Source organism: Daphnia pulicaria, chromosome 4 (assembly GCF_021234035.1).
Source record: "Daphnia pulicaria isolate SC F1-1A chromosome 4, SC_F0-13Bv2, whole genome shotgun sequence".
NCBI lineage: Eukaryota > Metazoa > Arthropoda > Branchiopoda > Diplostraca > Daphniidae > Daphnia > Daphnia pulicaria.
In genome coordinates, this window is record NC_060916.1 from 1,912,437 (window position 1) to 1,933,705 (window position 21,269).

Below are 21,269 nucleotides of genomic sequence, written 5' to 3' on the forward strand. Positions count from 1 at the left end.
GATTCCAGCATTTTCCAGTCCAGAAGACTTAGACTTGAGCTGCTCACAGGACTGAGACGGCTGTCTTCGTCCATTAGCGCGTGACAGAGGTATTTTCAAAGCCCTCGGAAATATTTGTAATCAACAAACATTGGTGCGTGTATTGAGCGACTCGAAAATGAAAATCCACCGGATTGAAAAACCCAAAAATCCGATAAGAAAACTAGACAGTTTATGACATGGGTTATTTTGATACAAAGTGTTTCCAAAAACGAAAAAAAAATGCACAATTGTTGTATTAAAATATGAAGGACTGGATCTCGTTGAAAATCACTGTCCATTTTGCCATGTACAAAAAAAACACACACAAACACTTCACGCGAAAAAAAATTAAAATCTACTATTTCCCCCGATAGAAAAAAATATAACATAAGAGAAGAAGACGGACCTTCGGACATGTACACCACAATTCTACATTAGCTATAGGTACACTGTATAAAAAGCATTTTGGTTAGCCATTGCCCTATGCATACGTACGTATCTCGGGTTAAAAAACAAGCTACAGAAAAGTAGTTACTGGATGCACAAAATCGAGGACTAGTCGATTACTGGAAGATTGGGCTACATCTGGGTTTGTGTGAGTCTTTTTTAAAAAAAAATTAATAATAATCTGATAACAAATGAACGAAACAAACGACGAGAAACCAAGGGCGAAAAAAGCCGAAGAATAAAAAAAAAGTAACGAAAACAAATTATGGTCGGTTGATGACGGCCGAGGCTGGTTTTGAGTCTGCCCTCTTTTGACAACTAGGACGATTTGGGATAAAACCTATACAAGAAAAAAGAGAAAATTTGGCTGTTAATTTCTCCTGTCACAATTAGATAAGGTTAATGATAACTTACTTCAAACGGACGTTTCGATGTCTCTGGTATCAATTATATGCTACGATTTCATTTCACGGATTACTTGTCTTGATTCCTTCGCTCTTTTTAAAATCAATTTGAGCGTAAGCGGTAGTAATGTCAGCGCCAAAGACCGCGGAAGCTGAAGTCGGTCTTGGAATGCGCGGACTTTTGGGAACTTCATCGAGGAAATCATCTTTTGGCGTCGATCGCTGGCCGGTCGATGGTGTCAGATCCAATTGAGCATAATGAATAGCTCTTTCACTTTGCACTGAAGTTGGCCGAGAGAGAAGCGACGGGGAGGGCGATTTGGATGGCAGGGTAGTGGGACTCTGTCCGACAGTCAACGGTATGAATGTCGACGAACTCGAGTTCCAATTGACAGCTTGGAGTTCTCCAGCTATCGAGTCTTCGCCCAAACTGACCAACGAAGAGGAAGACGTCCGGCTGTTTGCGTTGGTCGCCTGTTGGCCAGGCAAAGATTTCGGATTCTTGCCATTTTGGCTGTCTTTAGTCGAAATCAACATCACCTTTCCAGCCGGGATGTCCGTCAATAATGGAAAGAGTGACGCTGGCTTGCTGCCTGCATAAATAACGCGACCAGCAGACGACGGCTGATAACTGTTTGACCTGGAAACACAAAATGTTTAAACATATTTGCATTTTTTTAAGTTTAAAAACAATTAAATTTACCTCTGAATTGCTACTGCTGTACTCCCCGATCGTTTGGGTTTGTCACCACTACTGTGTCGCTTTGGTCCAATAATAGCCTTTTCCAAAGCGCAAACGATCTTCTCCAAACTATTAGCTCTCTGCTTGCTTGGAATGGAGTTGGTAGGTGTAGCTGCGGTTGACGTTCCATTGCCAGTTGACGAAACTAATGTATCACTATCGACTACGAAGTTAGGCTGCTGTGAGCTGACAGAATTCTCTTTATCTTCGTTGGCTTTCAAAGGTATTCGAACAGGCAGGCTAGTCTCGGCTCTTGATGGAGTGCTAGGCATCGTCGGTGTAACCTCACCAGAGCCGGGTAACTCTTCAAAGATGAACTTTGGGGGCTGGATGCTCGTTGCCGACGACTTGTTGGCCCCGAAATCCATGTTCATGTAACCCTCGTTGATTTTTCCTGCGGTTGAATTCCGGTTGCCCGCTTTCTCAGCCTTGGAGAGCGTTGCCGTGTTGAGCAAAACCTCCGGCAGAGGTGACAGAGTGGGCATAGGCATGAGGCGGCTAGGACTGGCAGAATATCGCGTATGATGGAGAACATATTCATCTGGATCAGCGACCATCCGGCTCAAATTCAAGGCTGGAATTCCAGTGTGAGGAGAGCCCCGCGGAGTGTAGGTCTGCCTTTGAAGAGAGATGCTGATTGGCTGCGAACTGCCCGGCTTGGGCGCAATAACCACGGACGGCGATGGCGGCGAAAACTGCGGATGGATCATCGAAAAATCTGCAGAGGGACTGGGCGGAGTCAAGGGACTATGCAAGCTGCTACGCGAGTGGCCAATCGAGTGTGACCGCATACTCTGACTGCGCTGATGAAACAACAAGGCCGAAGACAAATCGACATCCGGCGAAACGGGTGAAAGTGATTGAGCAATCGGCCCCGCTGTTGTGGTGCGTCGTGTCTTGCTCGACTTGCTAGGCCGTTTCAGCGATGAAAAAGGACTTGGTGGCATACTTCTGGACGACCTAGGCAACGTCCCACTGTCCACTGGTGTCGCAGCGGTCGGAGACGTTGCCGATTTGCCAGCGCTGAAGGACTTGCGTCCAAACAAATTGGACAGGAAGGCCGACTTTTTGCTGCTGACTTTGGCAGACACGGCGGATGGAGTTTCAGTGTCTGTCTGCGATCCATCGTATGGGCTGGGAATGCGAGAACGGACAGACTTGTCGACACGAAGTGCCGGATCTGAAGGATTTTCGAACGTCATTTCCATGTAATTTTGTTCTTGCAAGCTTTCTTCGGTCCGCGAATGCCGGGCAGACTCCGAGCGAGGAGTTTGCGAGCCTCTCATAGATGGCGACACTGTTCCAAGTGCTAAAATCAAATCAGTCTGGAGAACCAACGAAATATGGAAAGGAAAAAAAAAAATAGAAAGTTAAAAAACCGTGATCAAAAAAGGAAAACGGGGACAATTGAATTACCTGAGAAGATTGCCTTGATGGGTTCCTGGAAGATCTGGGCGTGTAATCCATGGGTAAGTAGGTAAAATCATCAGACACGGAACCCGGATATGATGGAGTTCTTTTACTGTTGTAGTTCATGTCGATGTAGCTGGCGGAAGGATCTTGGCCGAGCTGACAGAGGACGGTGCTCATGGAAGCGACCATTTTGTTCTTAGATCCGTCCATGGACATGTAATCACTTCCGGGAGAGACGACTCTGCCAACTTGCTCTGATTCAGAAACCGACAATCGCACGTTACTCAATCGGCTGTTGGGGTGTGCCAGTTCGACGTATTCGTCAGCGCTGTCTTGATCATGTTCTGCCTTGTTGACGATTTTTGGACCACTGACATCCGGTGATTCAACTCCTCTGAGATGTTGCCGACTCTCTCCGTACTCAATGTAATCCTGATCGCGGCCTTGCGGAACACTTTCCAGCCGTTCCAGTCGCAGCCTACCTTCCCTAGATCGGAAGGAATCTAATTTCGGTTTCCCGCTGACAATACTCCGATTAGAACCGAAAGACGGGCGAGACTGATTAGAAGCCGATCGTGGCCGCCCGCCAGCCCCGGCTGTGCTGGAATTCGTAGAGGCGACAGAAGAGCGGCCCACACTATCGGTCGATCCGAATTGTCCGGTATAGGAAGAGGAGGCGGCGCAATCGACCTGGTCGATTCCTAGGAAACTGTCTGAGCTAACATTTAGGCCATTCAAAGCCCGGGCGAATTCTATTTCCATCAGATCATTTTCGCGACGAACGGCCGTTGCCTGTTGACTCAACAGCGTGCGGAAGAACGTTCCAGTTGGATTCGATCCGGCGTAAGGGATGTTGGCTACAGATCCAGCTGGCGTTGAAGTGCCTAAATAGGGTACGCTCAATGACTTTTTCCGTTGACTCTCGTCCGGCTGCTGCTGATGGCCATGAGTCGGACTCTGGTGATTAGGATTAGCCGCCGGTTCTAGTTCATGGCGGGACGAGCTGACTGATGACGACGATCCATTGCTGGAAGCGGATAATTTGCTATTTCCAGGCGTCACTCGACTTCCCACTGAGTAGGCCCTCACCCTTGCGTCCTGATTGGCTATAGCCGTATGGGCAGTGGTCGTGTAACCGGTGGACGTTGGTGGTGGAACAGCGGGGGCAGCAGTGGGCGCTTGCTCGTGATTGACGGCTGCCATTTTCCGAGCTCTGATTTCTGGTCTGGAACCAACTGAATAGGCTCGAGATTGTCTGCAACTCAACGACGACAGAGAGTCGTCGTCCTCCGACGGGGTCAAAAACGACGACACCTTCTCCAGGTGGTATTCCTGGAACCGACCGACCGGTGGTGTCCCTGAAGTAAAAGAGCTGGCCAGCGAACTACCGCTAGCAGGACTGAGCCGACCACGAAGATGGTGCGCTTCTCTTGGAACACTTCGTCGACATTGCATGTCCATATAAGAGCCACCTTCTTCGTCTCGTGACGTCACAGAGCTGGCCACACTTTGCGGTGCCATGGGCACGTAGCTTTCCGGCGGTTCATCACAGAAACTGCTGGATCGGGTGTGAGTTCCAGAGCGCGTTCCCACTGATCCGGGAGCACTTCCGGATGGGTACATGGGGAGGTAACCATCTTGAGCACTTGGTGGAGGCGACGCCCAAGATGATGTCGTCACCGGGCTCGACATATCCATGTAAGGATTCTGAGGGTGAAGCGGCGGTTTGATGGGCGGCGGGCCCGACGGCGCGGGCGTAACCCTGTTCTTGCATCCGCCTTGAACTGAAGTATTGGAAAGAGAAAGGGCTCGCGTGGGCCCCATTGTAGATACGGATGGAGCACTTGGCGAAGAAGACAGAGGACCTCTAGGCGTCATGGACAAGTAATCTGAGGTCGATGGAGGCTGATCAACGTGTGACATCATTAAATATGCGTCATTCCTGTCCTCTTCCAGAATCGTCGACTCCTTGGGCAAACTGTTCTCCGGTGTGGCCGTGTGACTGAGGCGGCTACGGATGTAATTGTTGACCGGATGCAGAGGAGCCTCCATATCGTCCATGGAAAACGAATTGGGTATTGACTTGACGGCCATCGGAGGTGACGTTGAAGATCCCTCGTGGGCGTAGAGAACAGAAGATGGGCGGCTGTCGTGCGTCGGAGTGACAACAGCGTTTTCACTGGTCGTTCTCGACCTGGAAGGCACGCTGTCGGCTCGATTCCGGACCAGCCCTGCAGTTGTCGAAACTGGAACGACGGATGGAGCTGGAGGATTCCAGCTGGGCTGCAAAGATGGCCGATTTTGCTCGTTGGCCGAAGACGATCTCGTCCTTGGCCTCGGTCCGAGATCATCTTTGGCCGAATTCTTCATGGCCTCGAGGACGGCTCCGTGCACATTTTGAGCGACCGCTGCTTCTTCGAGTTCCATAATAAGTTCACCTGCGCCCGTTATCGCTCCGCGGCCCATTTCCATGAAAAACTGATGATTGGTCTGGCCGCAACGACGGATAGTCATGACTGGAAACTCCCATAATTCCAGCGGAAGACATAGTGGCATCTTGAAGAGAGTCAAGACCCTGGTGGTGGTGTTCAAGCACAGGCGATAAGGACCCAAAATGTTTTTCCGGCTGCCCAAATCCCTCCGCTGCACCGTCACCTGCCACACATGCTCTGTCGGGAATAGAGAGAAAAATAGAAAATGACTTTAATTACATGAGCCAGTTGGAAGCGACGGGAGTTTAGGTCTCGGTACACGTAAATCGACTACTATTGTCCGGCTAAAAATAGGCGTAAGCGTTGATTGTTTTCATTCAGGCATTCTCGGAAATTCATGCCACTATTTATATCCACGGCTTGGAAGCTTTTTGTTGTTTTTCCCAACGACCATAACGAGTCTGACACAACTATTTGGTGCTGCATCAAATCGCGTGTCGCTGTGGGCAAACAAAACATTCCAACCGTGTCGGTCGTAAGGTCCCTCTCTTCCTCGTGACTAGAAAAGAAAGCTAATTATAAAACCCCCACAAGATTCTTCTTTACAAGAATTGGACCCCAGAACCTTTATGATCAAGCAGGTTATTTGTAGACTTGATTGGATCAGATATATATGTCTCAATGCTGTGTGCACATGAGCCTCAAGCTGATGAACAAGATTTTCTTTACCGTAAATAGGTTTGAGCTCTTCCCCTTCTGAAATTTTGTCAGCCAGATGAATTTCCAGTAGGGGGATGAACCACTTAAGTAGTTCTTCCTCAGACTCAAAGGCAATTGGGAAGAAATCTTCATTGGTGTAGACTGCCACAACAAACTTATGCTTGCAGTCTGTCTTTCTGTTAATGCTGAAGCATGACTTGATGACAATTGACCTGGATATAAAAAATCAATGTTTATCCATGTTTTTTCAACACGTAAAAATGAGTTAATACCTTTTCGCTGTCTGACCATTCTTGTACTTCTTCTCTGAATCAAAATATTCCAGACGGGCAGGATTGCTTTCACTGTCAGCTGTTAAGATGAAGAATTTTTTCTTCATACGCTGTCAAGTTTAAAAAAAGAAAGGTAAAACCAGAAAAGAGAAGTAAGCAAGTGTACAAAACAGTTGAAAAAAAAAAGAAATGTGGTTTGTAGGAAGAGAAAGATGGTTCACCTTGAGCTTTCGTAGATAGCCAAAGAGCAGAATCCCTCCTGGCCTATAAGGCTCAGTGGAATCAGGTCTCATGGCTTCTGCATGATCTGTAACATCGTGGGGCAACATCATTCTCAGCAATATAAATCCAAAGATGCCAAAGAAATGCTGCACATGTTTTCAAGTTTTGATAATATAAATCCAAAGCTGCTGTCACTGGAGCACAAATTGCAGACCAGACGAGTAGACTAGAATGGCACGAGTAGCTGCACCAACTGAAAAACACTTGTGCTGCCTACAAGGAAAAACTGGGCATATGTATGTGTTTGCCAAACACAAGAAACACAATCTGTTAAAAATGTGCGTCTTTGCACGACGCAGTGACCGTGTTAGGCTTCCGGAACTGGCACAGCACTTTAACGTGCAGCACAACACCAATACGAAAATAAAATCCGGCCGTCAATCAGTCCGGAAAAAGAAGCCATTCAAAAGTGCAAGTGTGCACATACACACATCGGGAGAAACAACACTCACGACGATTGTTTTTCGATCACCAAAATCTATGCCGAATAGCAGCGAGAAAATCGAGTGGGTGGCGTAGATGTAGGTTCTCCGTGAATTATACGTGGAATAATTTTTCAGATTGCGTCACACAATTGCAGCAGCAGCAGCGCCGAAAAAGAGAGAGAGAGAGAGAGAGAGAAGCTAAGCTAAAAAGTCACTCGCTTGTGAACCTCCTCATCTATCGTGAGTATGCGTGCTGAAAAAGGGAGTAAGGTAATAACCAAGGTCACAAATTTTCTGCGACTCACGAACGAACCAACGACTCAGACGTCTGTGTGTAGAGAGTGGGTGGTTTGTTGGGTGGAGGCCTCCCGATCTCGCCCATTCATTGAAGTTGGCGTCGGTGTGCGTAGTGGGCAGCAGACAAAAGGGGTGGTTATATAAGGGCGTGAGGAGGTTAGCATGGATGGAATGAGCATTGAGCAGACAGCTACTAGAGTTGTTGTTGGAGAGAGAACGTTACGTACGTAGTTCTTGGCGTGGAGGCATCGATATTCTGGTTTTTCCCATCCCCGATTCGTTGCACCATTCGCTCGGTGAAAGAAGAAACAAGATGGGCTTAAAGAGAGAGCGGGCGACTACTAGCGCCACTAGCGGCAATTATAAAAAGGATATCTCCAATATCGCTTTGGATTGAAAACGACACTTATAAGTCTGGTCAGCGTCAAAATAATTGTATTGTTCACATTTTCAGATCACACGAAAAGAATTTGTTATCAGAAATGTCGGGTGATGTAGATAACAATTCACATTACAACAACAACTTCTGAGTCATTCATAAAGATTCCGGATCGAGATAATTTCTTCAATGAGCTGGTTTGTATTTTGAAAGTCGAGAATTTCTTGAATAAACTAAAACAAATGTTTGGTGGTTTATTTCTACTGTGTTATATAATTTTCATCTGGCGTTTCTTGTTGACGTGTGACAACGTGGGCGCTGTCTGCATTTGTTATGAGAAGTCGCTCAGCGCCATCTTGCGTTGGGAGCCTTGCCTACATGGTTGGAAAATAATTTGGTGACATTGTCAGTCAATTCAATTGAGAGAGTTGGCCGAGTCCCGTTGCGTTTTTTATTGCTCGAAAGCGCATTACGTGCATAATAAATGCAGTCGGATGAAAAATATTTTCCCCAATGATAAATATTGAAATGTCAAAAGTCTACGACTCTTCTCCGAAAAAGGTTTGGTCTGTCTGGGCCACGATGGGACGGTGATGACAAGGTCTGTTGACACAAGGACGTCAGATAGCACCAAACAACGCGATTCCTTGAATTTCTCATACAACAAACAAATGGAAACGTCTCGAAATGGACCCTCAACGAAGATCTTCGTCATTGTCTCGTGGAAAAAGTCGGCAGAGCTCCCGGAAAACGTTTCGCATATCATTAATAATAAATCCCTGAATAGTTTGCCTTATTCGAAGGCTAAATATAGCTTGAAATTTCACTACAAAAAAGCGGTCAATGAAAAACTTGCGAATAACTTGATGTTGCGACCACTTTCGGCATCCTGGAAACAAGTTACTGAATTGTTACGGGGTTTTTTTAGCATCAATTGGTATCAATTACCATCACGAGAAAATAACGCGCACTTCAACAAAGAATAGAACTTGGGTCAGAAATCAAGTTTTTTAAAGGTAAAAATCAGGAGCAGTAAATTAAAAACAGATTTCAAAACACATCAAAAACAGGTCGGTCCTAGAGGGAAATTTGCGCTTGCAGAAAGGGATCTGATTATTATGTGGAGCACGACGACGTGTTCTAGCGACATTCGCATTTCGCGGTACGATGTGGCAAGTACATTTCGTAGAAATGCATTTAGAAGGGCGTTGAAAAGCAGAAAGTTACGTTACAGGTGAACATTTAACTATATTTAATATAAAAAACAAATTGGTAGAAATATTTATTAATTAATACATTCTCTATCAACCTGTATTTTCACAGCAAAACATTTTGAATTTTGAATACGTTTGATTACAAATATAATTATGATTTATGATGCTACAATTCTTAAATATCTAGTTACTAGTTGGTCAGTAAATTAAGCTTATTAGAAAAATCCAATTTTTAAATTTATTTTGGGTTCATCATTTTTGCGTAATTTGGCAACTCTGAATAAAAACCGCAGCAGCCGATCTAAAAATAATTCCGTATTGATGTTGTGATTTTCTTATTTTAGCCGATAAAAGTTTAATTCATTACGATAATGCCATCAGTTTTACTAACAGACTCTATTTCATTAGAGCTTGGAGGTAATCATTTTGGATATTTTATATTTTCACATTTATTTCTCACTTTTAAAAAAACCTAATAGCTTTGGAACCTTGGCCTTCTGACGTCAAACTTTATCAGCCCTATGAAGTTGAACAAATTCTATTGCAAGATCAAGCCAATTCTTTGGCCGTCCAAGTTTTTCTGCGAATGTGTGGTTTAGAATTTCAGGTAAATTGGAAAACTAAAACTAAGGAAATCTTAAGTTATTGATTTATTTCTTTTCTCAGGTGGAAATGAGAAGCAATGCTGAGCATATGTCACCATCCGGAAAATTGCCTTTCATAAAATGTGGTGCCTTTGTAGTAGCTGATCTTGACCCTGTTGTCAGTTTCGTGAGCAACAAGGTATTTTCAATATTTTCTCTACAATCCCATTTTATGACATGTTTTTTTTGTAGGGTATAAATCTTACAGATCACTTGGATGCTGCTCAAAAAGCAGACATGAGAGCTTACATGTCTTTAGCAAACAATATATTAGGAAATGCAGAGGTATTATATTTGTAACCACTTTTGTGTGTTTTGTGATTGATGAGCAGTGTTTGTTCCTACTTAGTTATATATCAGCTGGTGTGATGAAACTGTTTTGAATGAAGTAACTGGTCCTCGTTATGGCTCTGTCTATTCTTGGCCTTTGAACACTCTGCTAACCTGGAGAAAACAGAAACAAGTAACTAAGAAATTAACTGCTCTTGGCTGGATTACCAAAACACTTGATGAGGTGATTTATTCTGTCTAATAGTTTTTGCATTAGAAATTATTTATTATTTTTCCTGCAGGTATATGAAGATGTTGATCATTGCTGTAATGCACTAAGTGAGCGTCTAGGAAACCACCTTTATTTCTTTAATGATAGGTATTACATTTTTAAAAATTGGTTTATAATAAAATTAGTGCTGACTTTTCCCCTCATCATTAGATGCACGGAATTAGATGCGGTTGTCTTTGGCCATGTGTTTACTTTGCTGACCACACCCTTGCCCGACAATAGATTAGCATCCATTGTGCGATCCTACCCGAATCTGGTCGAGGCTTGCCAGTTCCTTGAGAAGACTTACTTCCAGAAACCAACCGCCAAGACAACGGACGATGACAGCGATAATTTTGACTAAGTTCAAATAGTGTAGAAAAAGTTGTAAAGTTTACAATAGCCCCATACTTCTGAGATTTACACGCTATTATATTTCATTGATATGATATCCTTTAGAGTAAGCACATACGCGGTTATTAAATACAAGAGTAGAAAATTCAAAAAATTCAAAAAAATTAAGTAAAGGGTTTAAAAAATGAACACTAGATGGTTAGACTATGCTAGGGGAGGAGTGACACGTTTCAACGTTTTGCCGCTAGGGCAGAGGTTGGGAAATGAGCTGCTTACAGTCAGTTTGGGAACCGGGTTCGGAGCAGAAAATGGCGTCTAGCTTCCTGGACGATTTAATCTCGAACCCGTCAGCGGATGCCGACGCTGTCTCCGCGTTAGTTGGATCACTTGAGAGCCAGTTGAGTAATGCAAATGTTGGTGCTAGTAATAACACACAAGGCGGCGGCTTGGCTTTTACGACAAGCTCTACCTCATCGGTTCCTCCACCGCTGCAGCCTGCCATTACCCCGTCCGCTGCCACCACAACGGCAACATTCGCGGGAAACTGCAGTAGCCTGCACGCAACAACAACTTGCGCGCCAGCAGCATCAGTTCCGATCGGATCGGCGCTGTCAACGGTCCCTTCTTCAGTCTCTTCTATTCATTTACCAAACACCACCACCGTCCATTCAATACTTCCCAATGGCAATCCCAGTGGTAACACGACAATGTTATTTTTTCATGAACGAAACTGTATTGGACTTGGATTATGAGCTGATAACTGATTGTACTTCTTTCGTTCCTATAGGTATGGTCAACATCCAACAATTTGCAGGAGGTGCTATTGGTCTACCAAATGGCACAGTGGTCACAAGTTCAGGGAACGTTAACACAACACTGTCTGGTATGGTGATCCATCAGCAACAACAGAAGATGGTAGCGTCAACAGCTACTTCTCAGCAACCTACGATGATCATTCCGACTAAAGTTAACCAAACAGTAGCTTCAACAACAGTGATGGGACAGCAACAGCATCATCAACAACAACAACAACAAACTGTGCTGAACACTAATGGAACAGTCACCCTGAATTCATCTCAAGTGTTAAGACAGGGGACCCAAGTGGTTCAACAGCAGCAGCAGACGACCGTGATAAATAGTGCGGGGACAGGAATTCTTCCTGCGGGTGTGCAAGTAGTGAACATGAATGCTATGAGGCCGCAAAACGTACAAAACCTACAAAATATGGCCGCCTTGAACAATCCAGCTCATCGGACGCTTGCTCCTCGTGTGATGTTGGCACCTCAACAGATGGTTGGTGCTCGACCTGGACAAATGGGAATTACTTTACAAGCCTTACAAGTAACGTATCGATTAATAATATAAATCCCCGTGCTGATTGATTCTCTAATTAAAAGGGTTTCCAGGCTGCGGGAGCTCAGGGTCACTTGCTCGTCAAAACCGAAACGGGACAGTATCAGCTCTTACGTGTCGGTCCCGGTCCTGTAGCCGGCACGACAGTTGGGTCACAAGTTGTAACTTCAAACATTCCCTCGTTGCAAAATGTGGCCCAACAGCAGCAGCAGCAACAACAACAACCTCAACAACAGCAGCAACAACAAAATATTCAACAATTAACAACGACTTCGAACGCTGTGCCCACGATGAATCAAAACGTCGGGGCTACTTATCGTTTGCAAGTCCCCGTGTCCACAACTATTCAACCTGTGTCCGCTACGACTGCGGCACCTGTTGGTGGGAGTGTGTCTGTTACCCCTACGAACACTTCGGCTCCCACCGCAGCCCCAGCATCAAATCCAGCCAGTAATTCTGGACAGGTGAATACAAACAAGTTCGATATTTAATAGGATGGCTATTAAAACTTATCATATCCACTTACAGATGACCCCCGACACGGCCAAAGTCAAGTGCAAAAACTTTTTGTCCACTCTGCTACGTCTAGCGAGTGAACAGCCGGAATCTGTGGCCACTAACGTTCAAATGCTCATTCAGGGTTTAGTTGATGCGAAGGTTGAACCAGAGGAGTTTACAACGAAGCTCCAAAGAGAACTCAACTCCTCTCCTCAGCCTTGCCTCATTCCATTTCTCAAGGTATTGTAAAGTTGATCCTACCACTCGACTGTACGTTGTTTGTATTTGTTCTTTATATTGGACTCTTGTTATTTGGTTTAACAGAAAAGCTTGCCCTACTTGAGACAATCCCTAGCTTTACGAGAGTTGCATATTGATGGAATCCGACCGCCAGCCTTAACTACGGTCAACGCTCCGCAGCCCATGGTTATACAACAACAACATCCTCAACAACAGAGTGTTGTCAACCGAGTGAACGCCGGGCCAACGCAGATACAAACTGTACGGCCAATGGGTGGGCAAGTTCGACTCCAAACACCTACAATGGTTGGCGCCTCTGCTGGCACTCTACCCGCTCCACGGCCACCTAGACCAGCAGCCAATAAAGCCACTCCAAAGGCCAAAGCAGCCCAGCAGGCACCTAAAGTGACTGCCACGACAACGGCGGCCGCTGCCTCGACCACAATGACGGCTGTTTCTACTATCAAGACGGAGCCTTCCATTACTTCCGAGTCCCCAGCGCCAATCGCTTTTACCATCCACCTGCCACAAGTCGGAGGAGTAACATCAGCGCCGACTGCCATAACGCCGGGTCCTACACCTTTGGTCACGGTAGCATCGACGTCTTCGGTTCCGACGTCTAGTACGGCAACAAAGCCAACGACTTCGGCGGCAACAGTTTCCGTTGGTCCGGGTGGTATCAAAGGTCCCCTACCTGTACCAACTGGGCCCAAAGACGCTTCGAAGGAGAAAAAAGCTTTTACGTTTGGTTCGTCTCTAGCTGGTCTAGCGGACAATGACATCAACGATGTAGCGGCTATGGGTGGAGTTAACTTGGCAGAAGAATCGCAGCGTATTCTTGGCTCCACCGATATGATTGGTACTCAAATTCGATCCTGCAAAGACGAAAATTTCCTTTTCACCGGTCCCTTGCAGAGGAGAATCCAACAAATTGGTATTGACATCTGTTTTGTTGTTAGAGAAATCGACAAAGCTAATGATTTTATTACGTTTGTTTTTTAGCCTCCAGGAACGGTCTAGGAGATCCTAGTCCGGAAGTAGTTTCGCTTATATCACATGCCACTCAAGAACGATTGAAAACATTGTTGGAAAAGCTTGCCGTCACCGCCGAGCATCGAATGGAAGTTGTCAAAACAGACGCTCGTTACGAAGTCCAACAGGATGTCAAGGGTCAGCTAAAATTCCTCGAGGAACTGGACAAGTTGGAGCGACGAAGGCATAGCGAGATTCAACGCGAAATGCTTTTGAAAGCAGCAAAATCACGTTCGAAAGCTGAAGATCCTGAACAGGCAAAGTTGAAAGCAAAAGCAAAGGAGGTACGTGATAAAATATCTCGTTATAACTGTCACCTTCAAATTCAATGTTGTTAAACTTTGAAAAACTTATTAATTGACAGATGCAACGAGCGGAAATGGAGGAACTGAGACAACGCGAGGCCAACATGACAGCCTTGCAAGCTATTGGTATAAGGAAAAAGCCCAAACTCGACCTGGCTGGTACTACCGGCTCTTACAACCAGGTAAAATCGAACTTTATATTGCATTAAAAGTATTCGATTTTTACCGTTCCAATCTTCGTTTTAGGTGCCTTTACGACCGCGTGTCAAGCGCGTAAATCTTCGGGATTTACTGTTCCTGCTAAAAGAAGAGAAAGGAACTATAAGATCCCCTCTGTTGTATAAAGCTTATCTCAAGTAGTCTTCTTTTGTCTCCCTCATCTCTTAAAAAAACACACACACACGTAAGCGTTAAGTTGTTTGCCCATCAACATGCCTGTGAGAGGTGCACATAAGGTTTCCCTATGGGAGTAAAAAAATGAAGCGTTTTATTGGAGGGGAAAACAAGCCTCTGTCCGTCACACCGACACTCTTTATGTTAATTAAGAGCAACGTTATGCAACCATGTCCTTGTTCTCTTCTCCTCCTTCTCCTCCTCGCGACATATGTCCCCCGCCCATCTTCTGTTGTACATACTGTTGATTTATTTGTGCGGGGGGTGGCGTGAAAATGTTCTTTTCTCTCTATTTCAATCTATCTATCTCTCTGAAATGATTATGTCTTTTGTATAATGTATCAGTGTGTGGATGGTTATGACGAAATCATGGAATGCTTTATAATGACGCCACATTTCAATCTTGTATCAACTTAAGAGATTCAATTGGAATTGGGACCTGGTGGACGTTCACCTTCCCATTCCTGAATCTCCTTTTTAATTCAAATGTTCATTTTTCTTCCCATCGCATTCGAATGCAGTGCGTACGTGATGTCGGACCAAAACAAGAGAGGCGAAGAAAAGAAAATTTACGTTTTTTTTTTAATTATTTGGCGGCAAGTTAGTGTCTTCGATCCCTTTATTTTGTTTTTGTTTCATCCAACTCAATCCAACCTTATTATCTTACTTTATAGCTTTGTTTCTCTCTTTATCCCATCCTTACCAGACACATAAATTGCACATAGGAGAACGTACAACACCGAGAAATCGACCAGCTTCACCTGCCAGAACCCACCTTAAATCATTTTAGTCCCTTTTCTCAATCCGTCTTCATTACCCAAAAACCCCGAGTTGTGAGAAGAAATGAAAAAAGAATCACTATAGAAGTTTTTTACAAAAAAAAAGGCATGGACATTTTTAATGGGTCGTGGTTTCAACAAAATAACTTTGTTTTTAGCGCGAATAACATGTCAAACGTCATAGGATGCGTTCACAAATTGAACCGTGAAACTAAATGCATCCTAGTTCATATAGGTGGCGATCAATACATCTGACGTCACTTTTAGTGCAGACCAATCAGAAAGCTCAGAGTGTCCCGTCCCCGGTCTTTTGGATAGTTGGAATTGGATGGCGTGTTACGTGTTGTCATTTCAAGCTGTCATATCTTTAGACTCGAGTCTTCATTTTGAGGCTCTCTTTAAACACTCGGTGACCGTGCGTTTATTAAACTGAATACTGTGTATTCGTCAACCCCTTAACGCTCAAAATGTTTCAACAAAATTTCATTCAGAGGTAAGTAATTCTTATCAGTGAACTATAAACTTACTTTTTGTTCATGATGATCACTGATTCTTTTACAGCAGGTTTTGGATTTTTGTATTATATGTAACTTTTACACTGAGCTTCTGTATAGCTCTTGACCCACCAAATCACAATTTAACACGTAACAAAGCACACATCTTACCTCCATGCCAAGCCTGCAAATCCTTAGTAGAGTCATTCAAAAAGGCAAGTACTTTTCTGGAAAAAATATTATGATCAAAGGAACTAATCTGCATATTGTACACAGGGAATGGAGAGGACTTCTAGAGGGAAGTTTGAAGGGGGTGATGCAGACTGGGAGGAAAAAAAGCTGAGAAGCTATGCCAACAGTGAAGTTCGCTTAGTTGAAATTCAGGAGAAATTGTGCTCAGATCTTTCCAAAGGAGAAGACCAGGTATATCAAATAGGTTAATGCAAAATTTGACAACTTTTGTGAATCATATTATTTACTACCCCTTACAGTGTCACAACTTGGCTGAAGCTCATGAATCTTTGATAGAAGATTGGTTTCTCAACCATCAGAAATTACATGGAGATCTTCATCATTGGCTGTGCATCAAGAAACTCAAAGTCTGTTGTCCAGACCATCATTATGGTCCAGAATGCCTGCCATGCCCAGGTTCATCACCTGAAATGGAATGTAGCTCTAATGGGAAATGCAAGGTTTTTATTCACACAATTTTGAATATTTATATTGTTTAGTCTTTTTGATTAATAGCATTTTTTACTTTAGGGCTCAGGAACCAGAAAAGGCAATGGAAAATGCGTCTGTGATGCGGGCTACAGTGGAGAGCTTTGTCAACAGTGCGCTAGTGGATTTTACGATTCTTATAGAGACGACAAGAAAGTTCTTTGCTCTGCCTGCCATCGTTCCTGCAAAGACGTGTGCACACAAGCTGGGCCGAAAGGTTGCTTGACTTGCAATGACGGATGGTTCATGGACACTGAGCAAGGATGCAGTGACATAGATGAATGCTTGACTAACAAGACCGCTTGCAATGATAATAGTTTTTGCGTCAACAACCCAGGATCGCACACTTGCATAAGTATACCAACACCTAATAAGTTTAATACCACAAGTGATATAATATATCCCATTATAATTACAATGAATAGATTGTGATAAGGCATGTAAAGGCTGTGTCGCCGACGGGCCTGACAATTGCGTTGAATGCGCTGAAAATTACGAACTGAAAGAAGGCGTTTGCAAAGGTAAAATGTGATGTTTTTCTATTATTTCATGCACCTATCAATCAAGAGAACTCTTTAAGGGGCTCTCTTTACAATTTTTATTTTTCTTGTTTGTTTTTTTATGCATGGCTGGATTTCTATTATTCTTTGCTTAAAGCACTTTCAATTCATTTTTTTTTTTCTACATGTACATTCAATTTCATTCTTGCTTACATATAAAATTGCTTTGTGGTAAAGGTCCTAAAAGTTGGTCGCAGAGTTGGCAGGGATCCAGCCTTCGCTATTTAACATATTTGGGGATGTGCTTATCCACCTGCATCATCTTCCAGAGTAGCACCACTTTAGCTGCTCTGGTCGGCGTCTGTGTCGCAGCGTACATTTCTCTTTCGGAATATTCAATTAATACCGAAGATCCTAATTCTGCAAATCCCCTTAATGGCGCTCAGATAGTTCAATAACCAATTCACTAACTTATCTCTTTTATTTCAATTTTTTATAGACTCAGCCGAATCAGAAGCTAAGCAAAACACTGAATTATGACGCTTACCACCAAAAACTGGCACGTAGCATAAATTATTCCCTAACTTTGTGTTTATTGAAATGATAGTGGAATTTCTTTTGTCCTGTGAATGTGCATTTTCTCTGCAATACAAAAATGTTTGGTCTATTTCGGCCTAATGTTCTTCTTCTTTTTAAATGTTGGTTTAATATTCCTAAGCGGGATTGCATGTATAGAAATTTAAAAAAATAGATAAATTCTAATGGAAATTAAAACATTTTTAAATTCGGGCACTTGCTAACGCAGAATTCCTAGATATATTTTTTTACATTAGATTTTCGTGATAGCCTACAAACTCAAACGCAAACACGCAGTAAAATACCTCAATGATACGGCCTATAGATGGCGTTGGAAGTTGGAACCGCCGTCCCCATCAACGTATGCATTAGAATTTAGAAAAAAGAAAAAAACTATTAGAAACACATGGTTTTGAGAAAGATTATGGAGAAAAATGAGTAACAAATCATCTAATGGTAATCTATTTATTTAATATAATTTAATTGTGATTGGGAATCTTTCTCGACTACTTATGAAATTTCTTTCATACTCAGTTCCAAATTGCAAAGTGTTTTTCTTCTGTTTTACCAGACTGTCTTTTGTTTTATGTCATCTAACCGCTCAGTTCAATCGCATAATGTTACGATGTTGTTTATCTTCTTTAAAATTTGCTAGAATTTACTGGTGTAGATTCATTTTTAGTGGAAACCATGCAAGAGGATTATGATGTGGAGTCTTCATCGGAAGTCCACCAAGAATATGAAGAAGGAGAAGTATTACAGGATGCTGAACTGGTATGTGTAAATCAAGAAGATATGGATAGGATTGATGCTGCTGAAGGTATTTTGTATAATCTTTATCTTTTAAAATGATTGATTGAAGGATATTCATTTTGTTAGAAGAGGCTGCCGATAATGAATTTTCCTCACCCAACTATTCACACCAGAAAGCCAAAAGAAAAGACCTTCTTAGATACCACGTAATAAAATTAAAAAAGTTAATATGAACTTTGTTTTAATGTTGGCATTCTCAGATTGTTTCATGTCAAGAAGAATTAGATGAACTGCGAAACCAGAGTGCCAATGAAGATATGTTAATAGATCCTAAAGATAAACTACATCTCGTTAAATATGTGAAAATTGAAGGGAGAATATTGAAGCTCTGGGAGTGTGGAATATGTAATTCATTTTTCTTTCATTACTTGAGTTCAGTTTTGACTGTTGAATTGTATTTAGGTGCCAAAGATTTCCGTCATCAGTATACTCTAATGCGACACCTTCCGACACATACTGACGAAAGAAAATTTGTATGCGATGTGTGTGATAAAGCGTTTCGTCAGGTGCAACTTCAAAATCATTTTTGTCTATCTCCGTAACTAATAATGTGATTCCATAGATGAGCACACTGTCGCAGCATCGCGCCATTCACTCAAACGCCCGGCCTTATGTCTGTGAAGTTTGCCAGAAAACATTTAATCGAGTTTCCACTTTAATTTCTCACCGACGGACACACTTTGACGATAAACCACATAAGTGCCATGTATGTGGCAAAGGATTTCACCAAAAAGGCAACTTGAAGAACCATCTTTTTTCTCATTCTAACGAACGAGTAATAAAGCAAATTTTCCTAATTTAATCTGAAAAACAATAATTTATCTTTAAATATTTTCAAGCCTTATCGGTGTGAAATCTGCGGTCGTGGTTTCAATCAAATGTCAAACCTAGTGGTGCACAAGATGAAACTTCACGGTCAGGCAAGTCCAGCAGATGGATCGACACGGACAGCCCAATCTGACAAGTTTTCCTGCAAATTGTGCAATGAAAAATTTTCAAAGAAAACATTGCTGACTTCACACGAAGAGGAAACGCACAATTTAATTAAACCTAGATCTTCTACCAGTCGTAGAGCTCGTCTTCCCAGTTCAAATCGAAAGCCAGTTCAAGTAAGAAAACAAAAAAAAAATAATTTTGAAAACATTACTTGAAATAAACTTTTGAATGCTTATAATTTTCCATTTTAATTATAGGTAGCAGTAGCATCCGAATCAGTCACAATAAAATCGCCCGGTGTTACAAATTCAAGTTCAAAAGTAGTCCACTCCAAGAATGAAAACGGAAGTACAGCGGGACTTTTGATTGACGCAATTCAAACTCCAAGTATGCATGAAGCAAGAATTACAAACCAAACTGCGTTTGCTCTGCTCAAATCCATAGATGGAACCCCGTCTTTGGTGAAAATTTTTGATCTTCCCAATAACAAACAAGTATTTTTTAAAATTCCTTTATTTGAAATTATTGGATTTTTTTTTTCAACAAAAAAATTGTCTTTCCTTTAAATTAGTTATTGATATCCGCAACGTCCGAAGATTTAGCTGAATCTGCTCAAAAGTCAGCTCAAGTTGATCCTTCCTGTAAACCAAGTCAAGTCAAGGTAATTTATGAAGTACTGTTCGTCGACATCAAGAATTTTTTAAATTTCATTCTTTGCAAATCGTTTTAAATTTTAAGGTTGCAGTGGTGGCAACGGTATCTCAGCATATGGATGAAGACGGTCAACTAGTTGTACGCATCGAATCCATTGACGTGGACCAAAAAGTATTGGATTCTATTGAAACTCCGTGTCGCCAGGAGAACGCTGTTGAAATTTCTTCATTCAGGAATGAAGTCGCAAATGCGTCTGAAGTAACTTCAGACTTAGGTAAATAGTTTACATTTGTGGAATCTCAAGTTCAAGTTATAAACCTTATTAATTTTACTAGAAAACGAGCAAGTTCATTTTGTGCGACCTCTTCCCGATGGAGGATTCGAAATAGTTGCGGACACGGAAGCGGCTAATTTTCTTGAGATTGTTGAAGAGGACAGTTCGCGTTCATGTGACGCTAGCAATAACAGCAGCATGATGGACTCTGCTCAAATCATTATCACACAAGATGAAGATGGCCACCTTATGCTTGAGGGAACACCCCTTCAATACCTACTTGAAGCTAACAACCAGCAACAGCTTCAATTTGTCCTGAACAACAGCAAGAGAAAATGATTTAGAGTGAATTTAGATTTGTATATTACATCTGTTCAGCAACTGCAAGTGTACATGGCTTTGTAGAGTTAACAAGAAAGAGTTCACAGTCATCTTCATCTAGATGTCTTGTTAAATGTTCTATGAGCTGCTGGACATCTCCTATGGTCTCTGGTGATGATAATTTTGAATCCAGATTGTAGTAAACTGAGTCAAACTGCCTTATTGCGAGCCAGTGTTTTGTTTTGAATGGAAATAGCAAACCACCAACTTTACTTGGGCTTGGCAGATTTAGTATCAAACCAACAGCACTGTTGACTTCATGTGGAGTTATTTTTCTTCGCTTGTCCCACCACACCATCTCACAATCCATAAGTTGTACAGCTGCCATGACAACATTGACATCATAGTTCCCTAGTCCAAAAATAGAGCGGTGTGGATTAATCCAAGAATTTGGTGTAAGCTGAAGGCACAGATCATCTAGTAATGCTTTGGTGAAAGTATCAGATTTTTGAAATAAATTATTCAAAGTGTGCAGAGCGCACAATTGTCTTGACTGTTTTTCGTGATAGATATTAGGTTTTGTTTTCATTTTCTTCTCTTAAGACTTCGCGATGTAGTAAGAGACAAAGAAAAAACTGCGACAAACTATCTTGAAACGTTTTCACATAGTTTGGAATTAATTGCACTTTTCATCCCATTCGCGGGGGAATGTTGGAATGTTGCTAAAAAATATCTGCGAGAACAAGTTGTTTTTTTCCTAAACGCCTGGAGAGTTTGACAGCTGAATTTATCAA

The 21,269-nt window shown here is 42.6% G+C and overlaps 8 protein-coding genes across 15 annotated transcripts in view; 5 read left to right on the forward strand and 3 right to left on the reverse strand.

Annotated features, from left to right (window-relative positions):
• LOC124336181 overlaps nt 1-21,269 on the forward strand; it is a 455,543-nt gene that overhangs the window by 339,922 nt on the left and 94,352 nt on the right. The gene's annotated exons all lie outside the window — the stretch shown is intronic.
• Nucleotides 1-21,269, reverse strand: part of LOC124336700 — a 580,524-nt gene that overhangs the window by 242,496 nt on the left and 316,759 nt on the right. The window lies entirely within an intron of this gene.
• LOC124336012 (mucin-17-like) lies at nt 190-7,806 on the reverse strand. Its single transcript, XM_046789573.1, has 7 exons — nt 6,673-7,806; nt 6,452-6,561; nt 6,189-6,391; nt 3,031-5,696; nt 1,576-2,939; nt 883-1,512; nt 190-808 (listed from the first exon to the last, which is right to left on the reverse strand). The coding sequence occupies exons 1-6, from the start codon at nt 6,781-6,783 to the stop codon at nt 936-938; spliced, it is 5,031 nt and encodes a 1,676-aa protein (XP_046645529.1). The 5' UTR covers nt 6,784-7,806; the 3' UTR covers nt 190-808; nt 883-935.
• Nucleotides 9,012-10,673, forward strand: LOC124336401 (metaxin-2-like). 2 transcript variants are annotated; one of them, XM_046790198.1, is made up of 8 exons: nt 9,012-9,068; nt 9,393-9,465; nt 9,528-9,655; nt 9,715-9,831; nt 9,885-9,977; nt 10,042-10,206; nt 10,265-10,341; nt 10,405-10,673. In XM_046790198.1, the coding sequence occupies exons 2-8, from the start codon at nt 9,420-9,422 to the stop codon at nt 10,595-10,597; spliced, it is 819 nt and encodes a 272-aa protein (XP_046646154.1). In that variant the 5' UTR covers nt 9,012-9,068; nt 9,393-9,419; the 3' UTR covers nt 10,598-10,673. The 2 variants fall into 2 exon arrangements, with proteins under 2 accessions (XP_046646154.1, XP_046646153.1); XM_046790197.1 differs by lacking the exon at nt 9,012-9,068 and having other exon boundaries at nt 9,308-9,465.
• Nucleotides 10,850-14,997, forward strand: LOC124336050 (transcription initiation factor TFIID subunit 4-like). 2 transcript variants are annotated; one of them, XM_046789654.1, is made up of 8 exons: nt 10,850-11,283; nt 11,375-11,928; nt 11,985-12,404; nt 12,469-12,678; nt 12,763-13,612; nt 13,681-13,994; nt 14,075-14,197; nt 14,262-14,997. In XM_046789654.1, the coding sequence occupies exons 1-8, from the start codon at nt 10,851-10,853 to the stop codon at nt 14,373-14,375; spliced, it is 3,018 nt and encodes a 1,005-aa protein (XP_046645610.1). In that variant the 5' UTR covers nt 10,850; the 3' UTR covers nt 14,376-14,997. The 2 variants fall into 2 exon arrangements, with proteins under 2 accessions (XP_046645610.1, XP_046645611.1); XM_046789655.1 differs by having other exon boundaries at nt 10,851-11,283; nt 11,994-12,404.
• On the forward strand, nt 15,439-17,568 carry LOC124336282 (protein disulfide isomerase Creld1-like). Of its 3 annotated transcripts, none has more exons than XM_046790031.1 (7): nt 15,439-15,680; nt 15,752-15,896; nt 15,958-16,104; nt 16,173-16,373; nt 16,444-16,756; nt 16,827-16,922; nt 17,139-17,568. In XM_046790031.1, exons 1-7 carry the CDS (start codon nt 15,655-15,657, stop codon nt 17,357-17,359), a joined length of 1,149 nt encoding a protein of 382 aa, XP_046645987.1. In that variant the 5' UTR covers nt 15,439-15,654; the 3' UTR covers nt 17,360-17,568. The 3 variants fall into 3 exon arrangements, with proteins under 3 accessions (XP_046645987.1, XP_046645986.1, XP_046645988.1); XM_046790030.1 differs by having other exon boundaries at nt 15,441-15,680; nt 15,749-15,896; XM_046790032.1 differs by having other exon boundaries at nt 15,446-15,680; nt 15,749-15,896; nt 17,401-17,568.
• LOC124336144 (zinc finger and SCAN domain-containing protein 2-like) lies at nt 17,811-20,591 on the forward strand. 4 transcript variants are annotated; one of them, XM_046789830.1, is made up of 11 exons: nt 17,811-17,933; nt 18,133-18,297; nt 18,357-18,436; nt 18,491-18,635; nt 18,693-18,796; nt 18,853-19,065; nt 19,130-19,399; nt 19,484-19,720; nt 19,798-19,887; nt 19,965-20,154; nt 20,216-20,591. In XM_046789830.1, exons 1-11 carry the CDS (start codon nt 17,912-17,914, stop codon nt 20,491-20,493), a joined length of 1,794 nt encoding a protein of 597 aa, XP_046645786.1. In that variant the 5' UTR covers nt 17,811-17,911; the 3' UTR covers nt 20,494-20,591. The 4 variants fall into 4 exon arrangements, with proteins under 4 accessions (XP_046645786.1, XP_046645787.1, XP_046645789.1 ...); XM_046789831.1 differs by having other exon boundaries at nt 18,360-18,436; XM_046789833.1 differs by having other exon boundaries at nt 17,814-17,933; nt 18,160-18,297.
• Nucleotides 20,519-21,263, reverse strand: LOC124336492 (josephin-like protein). The gene has a single exon (XM_046790329.1). It carries the CDS (start codon nt 21,062-21,064, stop codon nt 20,519-20,521), a length of 546 nt encoding a protein of 181 aa, XP_046646285.1. The 5' UTR covers nt 21,065-21,263.

Excerpts from the sequence above, each read along its gene's own strand:
- LOC124336050 (XM_046789654.1), top strand. The coding sequence starts at position 10,851 with ATGAGCTGCTTACAGTCAGTTTGGGAACCGGGTTCGGAGCAGAAAATG. Across the intron at positions 12,405-12,468 it reads CAGCCAGTAATTCTGGACAG|ATGACCCCCGACACGGCCAA; the intron begins GTGAATACAAAC and ends ATCCACTTACAG. Across the intron at positions 12,679-12,762 it reads GCCTCATTCCATTTCTCAAG|AAAAGCTTGCCCTACTTGAG; the intron begins GTATTGTAAAGT and ends TTGGTTTAACAG.
- LOC124336282 (XM_046790030.1), top strand. The coding sequence starts at position 15,655 with ATGTTTCAACAAAATTTCATTCAGAG. Across the intron at positions 16,105-16,172 it reads TTTCCAAAGGAGAAGACCAG|TGTCACAACTTGGCTGAAGC; the intron begins GTATATCAAATA and ends TACCCCTTACAG. Across the intron at positions 16,923-17,138 it reads GAAAGAAGGCGTTTGCAAAG|GTCCTAAAAGTTGGTCGCAG; the intron begins GTAAAATGTGAT and ends TTTGTGGTAAAG.
- LOC124336012 (XM_046789573.1), bottom strand. The coding sequence starts at position 6,783 with ATGATGTTGCCCCACGATGTTACAGATCATGCAGAAGCCATGAGACCT. Across the intron at positions 5,697-6,188 it reads AGAGCTCAAACCTATTTACG|AGCATGTGTGGCAGGTGACG; the intron begins GTAAAGAAAATC and ends TATTCCCGACAG. Across the intron at positions 2,940-3,030 it reads CATCAAGGCAATCTTCTCAG|ACTGATTTGATTTTAGCACT; the intron begins GTAATTCAATTG and ends TTGGTTCTCCAG.
- LOC124336144 (XM_046789830.1), top strand. The coding sequence starts at position 17,912 with ATGAGTAACAAATCATCTAATG. Across the intron at positions 18,636-18,692 it reads GCTCTGGGAGTGTGGAATAT|GTGCCAAAGATTTCCGTCAT; the intron begins GTAATTCATTTT and ends AATTGTATTTAG. Across the intron at positions 19,721-19,797 it reads ATCTTCCCAATAACAAACAA|TTATTGATATCCGCAACGTC; the intron begins GTATTTTTTAAA and ends CCTTTAAATTAG.
- LOC124336492 (XM_046790329.1), bottom strand. The coding sequence starts at position 21,064 with ATGAAAACAAAACCTAATATCTATCACGAAAAACAGTCAAGACAATTG.
- LOC124336401 (XM_046790198.1), top strand. The coding sequence starts at position 9,420 with ATGCCATCAGTTTTACTAACAGACTCTATTTCATTAGAGCTTGGAG. Across the intron at positions 9,466-9,527 it reads TATTTCATTAGAGCTTGGAG|CTTTGGAACCTTGGCCTTCT; the intron begins GTAATCATTTTG and ends AAAACCTAATAG. Across the intron at positions 10,342-10,404 it reads CTTTATTTCTTTAATGATAG|ATGCACGGAATTAGATGCGG; the intron begins GTATTACATTTT and ends CCTCATCATTAG.